The 16,187-nt window shown below is 45.6% G+C and overlaps 1 protein-coding gene across 2 annotated transcripts in view; it reads left to right on the forward strand.

The window, feature by feature from the left end:
• The window catches only part of macrod2 (mono-ADP ribosylhydrolase 2), a 345,335-nt gene that overhangs the window by 95,797 nt on the left and 233,351 nt on the right, over nucleotides 1-16,187 (forward strand). For both annotated transcript variants that reach the window (XM_040179258.2, XM_040179259.2), the window contains exon 4: nucleotides 6,133-6,162. In XM_040179258.2, the coding sequence (XP_040035192.1) occupies nucleotides 6,133-6,162 (30 nt within the window). The remainder of the gene's footprint in view (nucleotides 1-6,132; nucleotides 6,163-16,187) is intronic.

Here is a 16,187-nt window from a genome sequence, read left to right on the forward strand (position 1 = left end):
ATCTGGTATTGTTGCTGTGTTATGAAGGTGACAAGACAGCGGAGGAAAGGGATTAATCACTGCGACACCACCCTGTTGTCACATTCAGACATTCAGACATCACAACACTACAGATATAGTTATAAAAAGATGCTGCAGAAACGGCCATCAACATACATATAAGATATATAAGTGCTGCTAGGAATGTAAATAGTTTTAAGTGCCAATGCGTAACCGGTTATTAAGTATTTCAAAATAAATCCAACCACAAATTAAATTCCCATTGTTGTTGTTCCAGTTATTCTTGTTAACAGTTGAGCCATTCATGTGTGTTTGCCTCACAAACAAGTCTCTCGTCACGAGTCAGATGCTGCCTCACGCAACAATGAGTCCACATGGCTGAGGGATGTACGGTGTCACGAGGTAACCGAGGAAACCTCCAGCAAAAGACTCAAACTGAAAACGGTTCAGAGAAGCCTAAAGTTTAACCCATCGCCTAATTTAATGGACATTTTCTTTGTGCTGAACTCATCAATGCACATGAGAAATGCGATGTTTGATGTTTTACCGGCACCTTAAAAACATAACAACCCGATGAATGGCAAACAAGATCTGAAGCTCTGCAACAAAGCCCTCCTAAAACTTTACAACGCAGAATAACTGCGTAAGCTGTAGTGGAAGACAGGAGATATAAAGCTAGCAACGTCCTCTAAATTCAATCTAACGTGCTATTGTGTTTCACAGCAGCAAGATGTTCAAACGACGCTCACGATGCTATTCAAAACGCGCCCAATCACACTGTTTAAATTGATGTCTCCGTTGTGTATCTATAATGTGTGTAGCATTACACACACACACACACACACACACACACACACACAAATGAAACACAAGACTTGGATGGTGTGTGGTTAACATTTTAGTAAATACTTTGACTTGATATTCTCCGAAACATTGTGCTCTTGTGTGGAGTAGAGACTTGTGTACTCCACTTGTTGCAGCCACAGTTGCGTCATCTTGACTGAAGTACGCCAAGCTTGAGGCTTTTTCTGGTTGTGTGAGTGAGAGAATGTGCTGCTAGGATCGTGCCACCTCTACCACATGTTTGTCTGGCTCAGTGAGCCTCCTCAGGGACATCTAGAAGCTCCAAAGAACAGAAATGCCAACCAGTATCATCAGACGAGGCAGCGTGTGTGGTGAAGCATGCATTTTTGATGTGCCACAAAAAGGAAATGCCACTGTTGCATCTCTCTCACCCCGCAACCGGCTTGCTTGTGTGAACTTCGGCAGCCACTAAAAGAAAAAGCGGCCTTGTCATTAAAGGTTAGAATTGCCTCGGCAACACGGAGCTCCACAGATATCATGTGAGTTGCTCTAGATATTAAATTCTAGCCTGAATAGTGTGTGTGTGTGGGGGGGGGGGTTCAGGCTCGCTAGCACTGCTTGTTAGGAAAGCTGGTGGAGTGGAAATGTGACTGTGTGCAGCAGCACAATGTTCCACTCAAAGAAGAATTCACTCCACTGACTCTTTGAACATCGCCATTCACAGCAGACATGTGAAGCATCATCAGGACACTCTGCAGGGAAATGTGTAATGACCATCTAAGTGTCAACCGAGCCTACAAATGATAGTCTTTTCGTGTCTCTGAACTATTCCCTTCGTTATTTCAGACCAAGTTGCAGTTCATTGTGTTGTGGATGCTAATTCATGCCCGTCAAATTAGCTGTGAATATGATTTTCAATTACGGCGGGAGAATGGCGAACAAAAAGATGTGACTCCTTGTTAATAACAGCAGTTCTATGGAACTAGTTTGCAGCGGCTGGTGTGTTTGGATTTGTTTGAATGATAAATCCATTCTTTGTGCACAGGTAGGACACCCTTCGGAAGGCTGTGACTGATATTGAGATCTGACGCTATAGAACTATACGACATGGCAAACACCATACCTTTGCGGCTCATTTGTTTATTTATATACTTACTTCAAGTCCTTTGTGCAGACAGCATTTTATTGCAGTGGCCGCTCGGGTTTCTTTGAAGAATGCATAAAGATTTTTTGGGACTCATCCTTCTCCAGCAGAGCAAGCAACCTGAACCATAAAACCCTTTTTTATTAGTTTCTGTACCCCACCTTTTTATCCCAGTCGCAGCAGAGTACTCTATTAACCTGTGAGCTTATTGAGAAGCGTGCGGGAGGAGACGGAGAGGGCGTATGATGGAGCGTATTAAACGGGTTAGGTAAAGGTGGCGCAGACCAGAAGGTACACAGTGAATCTGTTTACTGGCCTGCAGGGTTTGTGGCTGTGCACTAAAGCACTTCCCATTTCACCGCGTGATCTAGAGCCGTGCTGACAACACCGAGCACACCACCCCCGATCCGTGCCCCGCTGCCCTGTGCACACACGGGACTCGCGCACCGAAGTGCACATGAGCCGTTTTTATGAACGCTCTACAAATATGTGGACACACAGAGACCAGGGGGGTGGGGTGGGGTGGTTTTACCATCCCTTTTCACCTTGTTTGTGTCTGCGGCCTCCAGACGCAGTGACACAACCCATAAACTGTGCCTGCGCTCTCCGGCTAGCGTCCTGTTATCAATATGTACCCGCCGTCGGCATGCACAGCAGCAGCTCCGCTGCGTTGTCATTGGCTGACGGACAAAGGAGGCTGCCTCGCAGCGGTTAGGAGTTCAGAGGTCAGACAGGAAGCGGGTCCTCCCACAGTGATAGTTGAGGCGTATGCTTGATGGGCCGGCCTAATCCCGAGGACCAGCACTTCCTAATGACCCGGCATCTCCAGGCAGTCTTGGGAGCCCGTCCTCTTGAGATTTATGACCCACGTTGTGGTCACCACTGGGACGACACACAGCAGCACTCCAGACTAACAAAACAAAGTCTCGGCCTTCCACTTTGGTTCCACTTTTTCTTCTCATTAACTCGGCTTATGCACGTCTTCAGGGCTTTTCTTACCCTCTGAAATAAATAGTCTGGATAACTGCAGTATTTTGTCCAACTTGATATGATGCTTGAAGTGGTTTGACACGCTGCTTTATGACAGGCATGTCTTCCAACCGCTCGCACATCCGCAGTCCTCTGTGTTTTGGTTTCCCTCTTTGAATGACAGACCTCCCCCGCCAGCTGGAATGGAGAGTTTTTTCCTCTGACGCAGGAAGAATCACTTCTGTGCCGGTTGGCCGTCGGCTAAAGTCTTTGCAGTGTGTTCAAGTGCTTCCTTTTTGGCCAAGAAACAGGCGTGCGGAAACGCAGGAGATATTGGGTGGGCTCTGTCCTTGAAGGAGAAATTGATGAATTGACTCATGGAATTCTCATGGGGGGGTGGAACATGGGAAAGAGGAAGGCAAAGTCAAAAGGCTATTAAACATACGCTCAAAAAGACAACTCCACTTGCACGCACTCCGCTGCTGTAGAGGGAACCAATAACGGCCGTCTGATAATACTAATTATACTGCCGGCCTAAAGGAAGAAATGTGTTGATCCACCACAAGATAGCCAGACCTAAGCCCATGGCAGGCTCCAGCTGAGGTAGTTTATAATTAATACACACTCTATAAAATATGCAATATGGGCTGGATGTGGCCGAATATGGATTTCTGTTTTGATTTTCACTCAGGATAATTGACGCACTTCTCAGGCGAGTCTCATTGCGCAAGGCCAAGGCTAACAGGCTTTGCTGCAGAGCGTGTTGCTGCTGCTGCTGCAAGTTGGCCTCCCTGCCAGCTCCTTACTTGTCTTAAGCTCAAAGACGGATCGTCAAAGCGAGTCCCCGTCCTTTTTGGGGATTTTAATGCCTCCCTTGATATGCATTGCAGTGGGCTGAGCTCACTGCCGCTGTAGGTTACAGATATTTGCGTGTGCTTAAGCAGCACAGTGTGCTGTAAGATAAACTGCCGAGACACGTTTCATGACACTCTGATCGTTAAGAGAGAGGATGCAGGGAGAGCGGAAATGAAAAGGCATAAAGCAGCGTTTTTACTCTGCTCCTCTTCCATATTTATCAAACCCACAGCAGCGACGAGATGGATGTCGAACGCTCTTCATCTCCCAGTGGGCTGTTGCCGTGATCACACCAGGTCCCATGTTGTTGGAAAGCATAAAATATCTCAAGGCCCCGAGTACCCCGTTCACTGCCACAACTACACCAGCATACACACTCATGCATAAACACACACACACACCAGAGTTATGTCAGACTGATTAGCAACCACATCTTCAATCTCTGATTAGGTGTGGAGTAAATGAAGCGCCCCCCTCAGGTATGCATTTCCATAATGTCAGGTAATTAAGCCCCAGTGTTTTAATAGCTCAGGAATAGGAAGACTCCTCAGGAGACGAGACAATGATGGTAGACTTTGCTGAAGAAGAGCATACTCTTGCTGGAACTGGAAACCGGAACTTTTCTTTCCATTGTGCTGATAATAGATGAGCAACAACAATGACGATAAGAAAAAGCTAAGCATATACGTCATATTGCTTCTAAGCATTTGCAATTATACATCTGGTGATGAAGGCTATCCTTTTTTCATTTTTTGGAATATGAACAGAAACGGTTGTGTTCATGGAAACAAATGTTTGAGTTGCGTGCTTGTTGTTGATAGTTGATGGATTCAAAAGCTGGGAAAGCACATAAAAACCTGGAGAGGTGCTATTGTAAACATGACAGTTGATTGTTGGTACATCCCTGTTTGAGTTGCTCTTGTGTGTGTGTGTGTGTTCATACTGTATGCACGCACACACGCGTAACAAAAGCCCTTTGATGGAACACATTCTGCAGTGGGAGAGCTTTCTTTGTCCTTGTGCCTACTCGTATGTGTGGTGCTCAAACGAGAACAATGCCAAGCCATAATGGTGCCACAGAAAGGTGTGGAAGCTGAGTGAACTCCAGAAGTCCCCTTTATACATGTAATCAGGCAAAAAAAGAGTAAAAAGACAGTGAGGTTGTCACTGTGGAGCGCTCCCTTATAACGGTTGTTTATCATAGGTTGCTTTGACAGAAATGATATGCTTTTAATGGGGTGGTGTTCACTGCTCATGATGGCGAATGCTGTAGCTGCATCTGAAGATCATTAAAGGCACGTTGCCGTGTTTGATTCTCGCGATGCCCGCTGCATGAACTGCACTTCAAACGCATAGGCTTCCTACTTTCAGTAACACCCAAATTAACAGATGTACTTTAATTCCCCTCAAATCTTTCTCCTCTCACGTGAAGCGGATGTCTTAAACTGACAGGTTTTAATGGTGCAATCTCCACAGAAATAGCTGACGTTACTTTCTTTTGAACCAGTGAACCGCCGTTAACGTTGGAGATTCACGTTGACGACACAGGGGGGAGCGATACCGGTGGGGCTAAACTGCCTTTATGCAGACAACAGAACAGCAGCTTCGCTGTGAGGATGTTCTATATGTCGCGTGAGAATCTCTAAAGTCAAGCGCTGCCGTCAACGTATGTCCATCAATTTGCGCAACAAGTATAAAAAAACAAACCCTATAAATAAAAACATTTCGATATTTTCTTTTTTCTTGTTGAGCGTCATCAGAATGTCAGGGCACTGTCAATTAACCGTTTAATTAACCACATTGCTTTTATTGAGCATGAACTCTGTCATGTTTCCACACTTTTTGTGGCCAAATTTAGTGTTCAAAGAAAAACACTGGGACAAAAGAATGATCCCTTCTCTCTGTTGGAGATGAGATAAACAAATTATTGGACAAGATTCTTGTTACTTTTGGGTGTCTTTTGTCGCATGCAGCCGTTAAAATGAGAAATCTTGTATTTCCAGGTACGTGTGATAACAGGTTTGGTGTAAAAAATGAAAAAAGTGTATGGTATTCATTCAAGGCTCCTCTTGACACTTCATACTAACTGTGGTTCCTTTGAGTGCTGTGAGAATACAACGGAGGTTTCATGAATATTTCTATTCCGTTGTCAATCTCAGGAAATCTGTCGGTCGTACCTACAGTATGTTCATTTGATCATTTATCGAAACGCTTGGATCGAAATGTTGCACATCTGGAAAAACAACAACACAGGAGTAGTTAAACAATCCAACCTTGATTGTCCAAATATTGCTGACTCTTTAGAATGCTCCATATTTGCTTACTTAAGTTTACTGAGTCCTTTTTTTCTCTGTTTTCAGCAAACTCGAGTCTTCTGGGAGGAGGAGGAGGTGAGTAAACACCTTTTGGGTTGCCTTTTTTTTATCATCTCATTGCCTGTTCCCACGGTATTAAAGCAATTAAAGTTGCACTCATCAGATCTCACGCGGCGCATCTGCATCCTTCTGCGGCATCATCGCATACTTGAGTGTGTATTTCGCTCGGAGTGTCCGTGTTAAATGTGGCCGATGTGAGACCAAAACATTAGAGCGCGGTGCCGCCTTGCACCGTACCACACTGGGAGATGGTCATTAATGTAGTGGCCTGCCGAAGAACATTATCATCAAAGCAGGGGAGGAAATATGAGGCAGCCAACCGTGGTTTGGGAATAATGGGTTGGGCGCTCCGGTAGGAAGCGACTGCCCAATCCGACTGTTGCCAGAAATTTGACTTTTACAGTGACATGATTGAAATAATCATTCTGGGCTGAAAATGCACCCAGTTAGACATGGAATGTTAATTGTTTTTCTAAAGGGGAATTTTGGAGGAAATGCTGGCATAGTGAAATAAGGTCACCGCTTCAACTCTGTCTGTTTATCCATTTGTCACTTTGAATGTGTCACTGTCTCATGGATCTTTGCACAGGCGGCTCGTTACAGTTCATGCGACCTGTAATCAGATCTGTGACATGTTCTTATGTCATGTGAGTCTCTCCCAGAATTACTGTTATCAGGAGTTCAGCATAGCTTTCTTTAATGATGCTAGTCAAACACATGCACAACGTTTTCTACAGTGCCTCTGCATTTGTCCTGTATTTTTAGATCCTTGTAATCATTAAACTCCAAAATACATTTTGACACGCAAGACATTGACATGTCTGACTGTGCGTGTTTTTAACCTTTAAAAAGTTCTAGGCATAAAATATGAGTAATCTGAGGCCAAACAGCGGTTACGCAGCAGAGGTGATACTGCGTGCACATGGCATTAGAGTGCACCCAGAGCCTGCTCAAGACGTATTCACCTCTAATCGTGCCACCTGGAGTGGCCCTCATCCTGTGAGATCCACGTTAAGATTGCGAACCTTCCAGCCGTCGTTGCCCAGCATTGCAGGTTCCCAATCTGTATCAGCGACATGGAGAGGCCCTCAGCGCGCAGACATCGAACAAAAAAAAAAATCCCTGATTGACATCGTAGGTCACCAACTTGCGTCTCCAAATCCAAGCCGTGCTCGGTAAGCAGGCATCCTGTCCTCCTGATTGGCGTCCGTCTGCGGCAGTGGACTCTCAGTATTCATCTGTGCCACGTACAGAGAACACAAGAGGCAATTTACTCTGCTGTTATGTTTTCATTATTGTTATCTGGTGGCAAATCACCCCTTCGCAGTTCTGAGAATCTTCAAAGACGCAGCCCGGTTGATTGATCCAGGTCATTCCTCAACTGATTATGGGCGTTAAGGTGTAACAGATTGCCCCGCATCAACGCAGCGTGCAAAACAAAAAAAAATGGAGTTTTGAGAGTGTCAACAATGGAACGGGAGATGTTTTGTGTCATTTATTGTCGTACTTTGCAGGAAAACATTTTCGGGTTGATTGTGACCGGCAGCTGTGCTTATTAACTCCAGAGGAATTCTAATTGTGGCGAGTGCCTTTTTTTGTTGAGAGCAAAGCCTTTCATTCTTAGATGACTTCCGGCAATGCCATTCCTGCCAAGTTACCAGCAGATACAAGGTCAATCCACTGTTAAAGGCTAAGACTCGCTCTTTCTCCTGCTAATAAAGACCACGACACGTCCATGCCGCTTTATTATCTGCGCATTCCTTTGCAGCTTGCTGCTATTTTGGCTGCGCTAAAAAGAGAGAAGGCAATTATAACCAGAGAGGGCTTAGCATTATCCGTCTATCTAGCTGAAAATGTTTCTTTTCCTCCCGAAACAAAGCTCTAAGCTTTTTGTCTTTTATCTGCACACCACCAAGAGGGGCTTTATCTTCCAGAGTCTTTATCACTCGACGGTGGTGGCTGAACCTGAAAAAACGGTCCTTTCTGTTCTAACCCCGGCCCTCCCTCTACACCACATCTGTGGTTTGGCATGTGAAGACCTCCCGCTTGTCGCGAGGATAGATGTGAAGAGGAGATGTGCTCTCACAGAGGGCCTGCCTTATCTCCCAGCTGTCTTCTCGGGGCTCTGCAGAGGGGCAGCTCCACAACAGGATGATCCATCATCTTGGCCTCACGCACCTGAGCCGGGTTTAGCTTTGCACAGTTCTGGAGACGGTGCTCCCGCCAGTCGGTGAAGACTCAACAAATTCTTTACTTTATGGAGGAATAGTTTGGTCGGTTCACCACAAAGCGCTTTCTTTCTCCTGGCCCAACATGGTTTTGAGGAATTTTAAGGTATTTCTTTGGAAAAAGGCTTCTGTATCCTATTAAGTCAAGATTGATGGTCCCAGAAAAACAGATGTATATCGGGAGGAGATGTGTCCCTGCTTGCAGCGAGAAGGGTGGAATTAAGTGCAATTAAGCCCTCTGTGAGATTTTTTCGCTACCCAAAAATAGTTATTATATAGTTAATTATATTCCTTGCATTACTTAGGGGAGACGGAAAAAGTCTAAAAAACGTTCTCATGCCCCGATGCTCCATTAAATCCTTAGAAATCACTGATGGGAATTCTCTCTGGGCTGTATGTGTTCAGTATTATCTACACAATGGGGTTAACCAAAATAGCACTGTTATCTACGTTAGACATGTTGGTCTCTGTGGGATTTCATACATACAAAGAGGGAAATAACAATGATCTCTGATAATGGCATGCTAAATGAGGCCTGTGTGAATAGAGGCTAATTATGAATTTTAGCAGGTTGCTTGTGTGATGTGTGTCACAGCACGGCTGGATGCTGGCACGACCTCAAGAGAGTAGACCTAATGTAAACATCATGTTGTCTATCTCACCCCCCCCCCCCACCCCCACTCTCTCCACACACATACACACACACACACACGATTCTTCACCTTCTCACACACCCACTGACACATGCACGCTGAGCCATGTGATTGTGATGATCTCATGAAGGCCTGTGTAGCCAGAAGGAGGGAGCTCCATTTGCCTTTGATGTCTCCATCCAGCAGGGGAATGGAATGATTATTAGCATTCCAACCAGAACCGTTACCCATTTAGCACTGGGCTTTAACTGTACCAGCCCCAAAAAATCGTTCTTCTCAGGTCGGGCCTTCTCGTTCTGCTCATCGGGACTCGTGCGGTGCTTTTTAGTACCTCGTGGCCTGATTCGGCCACGGGGCTCCCGACGCTCAGCCTGAACTCGCCAGCCTTTGTCATTGCTTGCATAACACAGGCTGGAGTGCTGCGTGCCCCCCCGCCTCCCCCCAGCTCTCCTCCCTCACCGCGGTCCTAAACTGTGGTGTGAGTCACAGCAAGTACCCATCACATTCTAATGTATGAGATGAATTATGCTCGCTGTGATTGTGTCTGGCCACGGTGACGCTCATATGCTTCTTTTCCCTCCTCCGTGGCTCAAAATGGCAACGCATGCTGACTCGCGGTGACGGGACGATGCTAAGCGACCCTGCTTATAAAATGATGCGTACATACCAAGGTCTGTAAACCACTGACGGAACAGACATAAGGAGTATAATGCCTCCGGATGAAATGTGAAACTGCTTTTAGTGCATTTTTCTGACTGCAGAAGCACATCATCAATATGATGGCTTCCTGAAATTGGCGTTACAATTCCATCAGGACAATAACCGCAGTAATGGCTCCTTCAAAAGCGTGCTCCAGCATGCAAAGAGAGTAAAGAAATATGTGTCCAGTTTGGGACATGTTTGGGTAATCCGTTATCAAGATTCTTAAGTGCTCCGGCCTGCTTATCTCTATCTGCATTCGCTATGCAAAGAGCTCTGTTTTCTTTTCCTGTCACCTCCAGGTGAACCATTATCCTCTGTCTGGGTCCTGCCCCCGGCTTGTTTATTGAGCAGATTGGCAGGGACAGGCCACGGTGTTCTGCGCTGGGGGAGGGGTACAGGTCGCGATAGAGGAGGGCGTCGTGTGATGGCTTGGGTTTAGACGGCCTTATGTCCCCGCAACAACCATATCAGCTCACAGGAAGCCCCGGAACGCCCCTATATGATTAATCACTCAAAGATGACATGTTATTCTCATAACATGGATTTCACACTACGCCTGACTGATGGTCCTCAGCTCACAGATGGTAGTACACCCCATTAGCATAACTTATGACAGAGATAAGGTATTTCCCCGCGGAGTAGCCTAAATAATGTAAAATGATGAATTGAATGCAGAGATTCCTCAGTCAGCCCGGTACCGCCGGGGATTCACTTATCTGCTCATATTTAGCGGGCAGTTAGTTACACCCTGATCTAGGTCCACCTAGTATTTGTGCTGTAATGTTCCATGTGCTTTTTAAAAGTGTGTTAGCGACGGCGCGGTTATAAATGTGCGTCTTTTCTCCTCTGAGGGATCGGCCCTGCTGCTGGGAACTGTTTACGACGCAGCATAAGGACATTTGTATCTTCTTTCTCTGTCGGTGTGATTTAAGTACGTACACTTTATCTCCCTCGTTTCTGTAGCACGGGGCTTTGCATCTGTGCTCTTTGCGCTTTCTTTTCCGTAGCGCCATTCCAATATGGGAGTGAGCCACTGACATTTAAATAAAAAACAAATAAATACAAAGACCTTATTTCAATTAGCCTCACATTCATATGCAGATAAGTCATTCTATAAATTGCACTGACTTATTAAAATTCCAAAACAGCTTTCCGCTATTCACACCCCAAGTGCAATGCACTTCTAAGTTATGCATTAACACTGTACGGTACCACTCAAGGGTTGCCTTGCCTTTATTAGGTAGTCTGTATAAGAACGAAAAAGACCAAATCCCATCTATTTATTGTTTGAAACAACACAGTTTATTATGTCTGTGTCGGAGGGTTTTGCCTTGTTGACAGTTGCCGTGCTACATATTGCAATACCTACAGTCATGTCCAGTACACTGCCATCCAAGTGGAATCATCAGTTATTATATTGAAAATGATCATGACGTACGGGATGTTCTTTGCCCCCATGCTGTCAGATCATTTCACACAATTATTACAGATATGACGTAATTTGGAGGGCATTCTACTGAAATTATCAGCACAAGGTCATCATGTGGACCGCAGTCTGTGGAACCCAAATAGTAATGAAAATTGCATTTCAGGGTGATAGCTCTCTCTAATGCCATCCCTGTCTCCCCCCTCCTTGTCCAATCAGCAATGATGGATGGACTAATTGATACAGAATGATTGGGCCATTCATTTGAGCCCACAACAGTGGGTTCCATATTTAGGATTAGCATTGCATTATAATGAGAAGGGAAGAGGAAATGGCCAGGGAGTCGAGTGGAGACTAGAGGAGAAGTAGGGGACAGCGCGATGAAGAGTTGTATGAAACGTCGACACAAAAATCCCGACAGGAAAAAGGCGCAGAGCCCTTAGGAGCCGCGGTAACGGGATCGGCCGGCTGTGTGACGTCAAGCTCAGGAGACATAAAGTTCTCCCATGCATTTGTGGAGAATAAGAGAAGGCCACATGTCCTGCTATCTTTCCACGTAGCCTATGAATCATTTATCTATTTCGCCACGTATGAATCAAGCTGCCGGCCGTCGCCCGCGGCAGTCATGTCGTTTCCTAGTTGACGGCGTCACTTGATCTGCAGTGCGAGTGAGCAAAAGGGCCCGACTGTAAGCGGCGCATATCGGCACATCAAACCGTACGGAGCTCTCTGTGTCTAGCTGTGGTGCGGCCCACTTTGTTGATCCAACCACGGCCAAAGAGGCGTCCCTCCTCTGACACGCTCAGGTCGCCTTTGAAGTAAACTGCGTCGTTTTTCTAAACCCGCTCGATGTCGCTGCGAATGTGTTGTTTACATGCGAGCGAGCGATGTTCGGCCCTTAGTGGGACCAGTCTGGAAATTTGACAAAGTGAACCTTTATAATTGACAGTTTCCTGTAAAACCACTGGGAGAGGGTGTGTGCGTGTGTGTATTTAATGCATCATTTTCAGAAAGTGTCTGTGTAATTCCTTTATTCATTGTGTTTTGGCCTTTAGCTTGAGAATATGGTTTTCCTTGTGTACAACACAGATGACATTATAATTTTTTTATGATGCAAATTAAAATGTCTGAAAATGACATAGTTGATTAAAAGGTCTTTGTTTACATAATAGATGTGATTTTTTTTTTTTAAACCCTAAAGATTACTATAGCCTGTTTTAGCTTCCCAATAGCTTACCTACCTATTTCAGTATGATCTTCAGACTTGCACAGAGTCCCTCTCCCTTTTGTCATGAAGGGGTCATTCGAGGGGCAGGACTTCACTCCTCCTGAATCTCTCCTCACCATTATTGAACTAAAGGACTGAGAAAGTTTGGGGCCTTATCAGTTTGAAATGCTCGCCCTGCCTGCTGCAGCTCTAAACCTCGCGGCGGTAGCAAAGCCACGAGGCAGCAGGGGTCTCATTTTGTCTCATTTTGGATTGAAGCACAGTGTTTGAAATGATCATAAAACTAATAAACAATCAATGCTCGTAGTTTTTAAAAACATGCATGCAATCTGTCTGCTTTTTGCGTAGATGTTTTTGAGTCTGCGAGGAAACAAAATAAGCATACTTCATATATATATATATATATAAATAATATATAAATATATATAAATAACCATCTGGAATCATTAAGTTTAAAATAAATACATGCAGTGATGTTATTGGGTCCTCCCCTCAGGGTAGCTGCTGTAAACAAATTGCGTTTGGTGGTTTTCCTTTGTGTTTGACCTCTGTAGCCTCTCTCCCGCTCTCTCGCTTTCTCTCTTTATCTCGCTCTCTTGCTCTCAGCGGAAGCGAAGCTGGCCTTTGACATCAGTCCCATACCATATTGTGTCACTTATTGCATTTTATTTTTATACATAGCAATTTCAGCATCATTCACATGCTTTTGTACAACCAGGAGTATGCACCTCAGCTTAAGGAGCCACCTTAAACTGTCTCTGCTCATTGTATAAGTGAGAATACCACCACAGGGTTCGAGAAGGGGGCAAGAAATGTGTCAATTTAGTTCTCTTCCACACTGCATCACACATGACCTCCCTCCCACCCCTGCACACCAAACCCTCCTCTGTGCACCGGCATTTCTGGGTCAGTTGCTGAGATTTGAGACAACTCAAAGCATTACCAACCTCAATGTCAGAGTGCATTTGTGTCCTGCTCAGGCTTTATCGTTGCTGTTTTGGCACTCAACCTGCCAATGTTCTTTTGCATGCATGTGTCTTTGTGTATTGCATTGATGTGCATGTGAGACTCGTGTGTTTTCATGCCTGTGTGTCTGAGAGCGAGCGAGAGAACGTGACTGTGCACACATGTACTTGCATGTTGCCATGCATGAATTTGCGCGCGTGTGTGTGTGTGTGTGTGTGTGTGTTGCGTGAGTGTGAGTCTTATTCTGGGATAACTGGATGCTGAGCTGTCTTGTCAGTTGACTCAGTGGTCAGTTTTGGGCCGGTTGCCCCCAGCGATGCAGAATGAATTGATGGGATCTGACAGACGGGGACAGTTCTTTGCAGGGAACTACCCCATCCCACCAAGTCTCACCAATCACGCCAAGGCTACCACAAGGACATCACAAGAGGCTCAGTGAGCTCAGCCACACGCTCACGAACGACTCAGACAGTTGACGTGCCAATATACCAATCATATGAAACCGTGTCATTTTCAAAACGTTGGCGCGCCGCAATGTACATATTAGGAAGACAAGAAGACGGGTTGGACAAAAGGTGGGCCACAATTGAGAAATACACATTCCAACAAACAACAAACATGTTTTTGTTGTGTAGAGCATGAACACAGCACAGCGCCACTGTTAAAAAAAAATGCAACAACCTAGTATGGAAAAAATCGCTTTTTGGTTGTCGTTCACGCTTCTGAGTGCATTGTTTTGGAGATTTTAAAGAAATGAATACGTGATGGCTTTCTGCCATGCCCTCTACTCCCTGTATTTAACAGTTGAGAAGGTAATTGTGGAACCAATGGAGATCAATTAAGGAAATTAGTAGAGCCCAATAAACACCCCTATAATTTGGTCAAACTAATAGTTGTACTATTTTAAAATGCATATTGCATGTAGGACATGTAGAGTACTGGTGCTGGTTATGGACTGCTTCACATGATGGTTTTTAATGTGTGACAGCAGAAAACAATGGGAGCTGGCCACACTGACACATGGTTTAATATCAACAGTGAATGACTCCCTTTGCATAGCTACGTTCACTCTGTGCCGCTCTGACATGTTAACTATAGCTAGCTAATGGACCTTTACTTGGCGCCTGCCTTATACAGCAGAGGAGCCCTTGCACAATGAGGGCTTAAACAGTGCAGGCCATTATTGCACTAACCACTGCGTCTTACAAAAGCACAACACACAGAGCGCTGATTGCTCTCAAGCACCTAATGTTTACGCAAGCATCGGGGGCGTTTACGCATCGGGGTCTTGAGTGGCAGTTCACAAATAAAAGGGACGAGCTGTGCGCATAGAGGAATGACAATATTGTGAACATCTCAGCAGGTCGCTGGCTGATTGGTGTCCCTTTTTGAATACGTTCCGTGAAGAGACAAACCTACTGCGGTGGCCTCTTGCAAACTATAGCAACAAACTGTCAAGCTTTCTGCATCCCCCATGGGGCAGCCTAGTTAGCTGTGTCTGACAGGCCGCTCGCCTACAAGTGAGGTTTCTGCCCAGGGACGGCAGAGTGCGCTCCAGAGGAAAGCTGTCATCTTTTTGTCAGACCACCGGGAAGAGGAGGAGTTTGTAGCTCTCTCTCTCTTCCTTTCTCTCTCTCTCTCTCCCTCCCACTATTTATCTTTCTCTCCGTGTCAGCCTGTTCCCCTGGTGAAGATCTTCACTTTCCCACTGCTAGTGTTATGCTGCTCTCAGCCTTAGAATAAACAGGCGGGTGTCAGAGGATGAAACGCCAAGCATCCCCTAGATGCCGGGCTTGTCGCAGCGTTAACCCCCCCCACGTGGCCTCCCGAGGGCCACAGCAGCCGTCCCAGTATGCGAGCTGAATGACACCGAGACAGCCAGTTGGACTAAGGTGAAAGGCGCTCCGTGTGTCCTTCCTTAGGGAGCGATGAGCAGTTTCTACCGCAGGGATGATGCCCACCACTCCACCTAATCCTCTTTTCTCAGACACTTCATTATCACCCTCACACTGCCGACAGAGTAGGTGTGCACAGACGGATCTCTGAGGATTGGAGAGAGGGAGGGAGAAAGAGAGAGGGAGGGAGGGAGAGAGAGAGAACAAATAAGGGAAGTAGTATGTAAGAATGATGGAGGGATGCAAGAGAAAGTGTTGTGGAGGTGGGGAACAGATGTCAGACGTAGTGGGCGGTAGTGAGAGAAAAGCAGTTTCCCCCTTTTCCTTTGAATAATCATGTATTTTCACCACAGAAGCAATTAGCAGGCAAGACTGCAGAGGAGCCTGAGGGAAACAAGTCCTCTCTCCATCCAACGCCACACCTTACGCATTAAATGTATTTCACTGCTTTTAGTACAAATACTGAGCATGTTGCACCGAGTGAAAACCGATGTCAAAATATTACTACCAAAGATGCCGTCGATGTCTATTTGAGAGGTTTTAAAAATAAATAGTTTTTTCGATATATATGCGCTCCTTTCCGTGTCTGGCATATGCAGGGGTGTGCAGAAGATTAATTTCTGAGTGGGAGAGTGCAGCGAAGCTATTTGAGCCCACTGAAACATGTTGGCTCTCCACTGTGAGACTCACATTAGCACATGCCATCCTTGATGGAGGAGCATACTTAGCAGTAATAATGGGCATTATAGGGGGTGGTATCAAGAAGTTATTTTCACTAAGCTCTAATTAAGCTTTTTTTCGCCGTGGCTTTGGCGCGGCTCTGGCTGTCCGGAGTCATCGGGAACGCTTTCTAAGCCTCAGATAAACGCGCTGCTTGCCAATCAGTTTTGTTCTGGGCCTCCCATGTGCAGGAAAAATAAACAAGTTCATCAAACAGTGTGA

This window comes from Gasterosteus aculeatus, chromosome 6, assembly GCF_964276395.1.
Source record: "Gasterosteus aculeatus chromosome 6, fGasAcu3.hap1.1, whole genome shotgun sequence".
Classification (NCBI taxonomy): Eukaryota; Metazoa; Chordata; class Actinopteri; order Perciformes; family Gasterosteidae; genus Gasterosteus; species Gasterosteus aculeatus.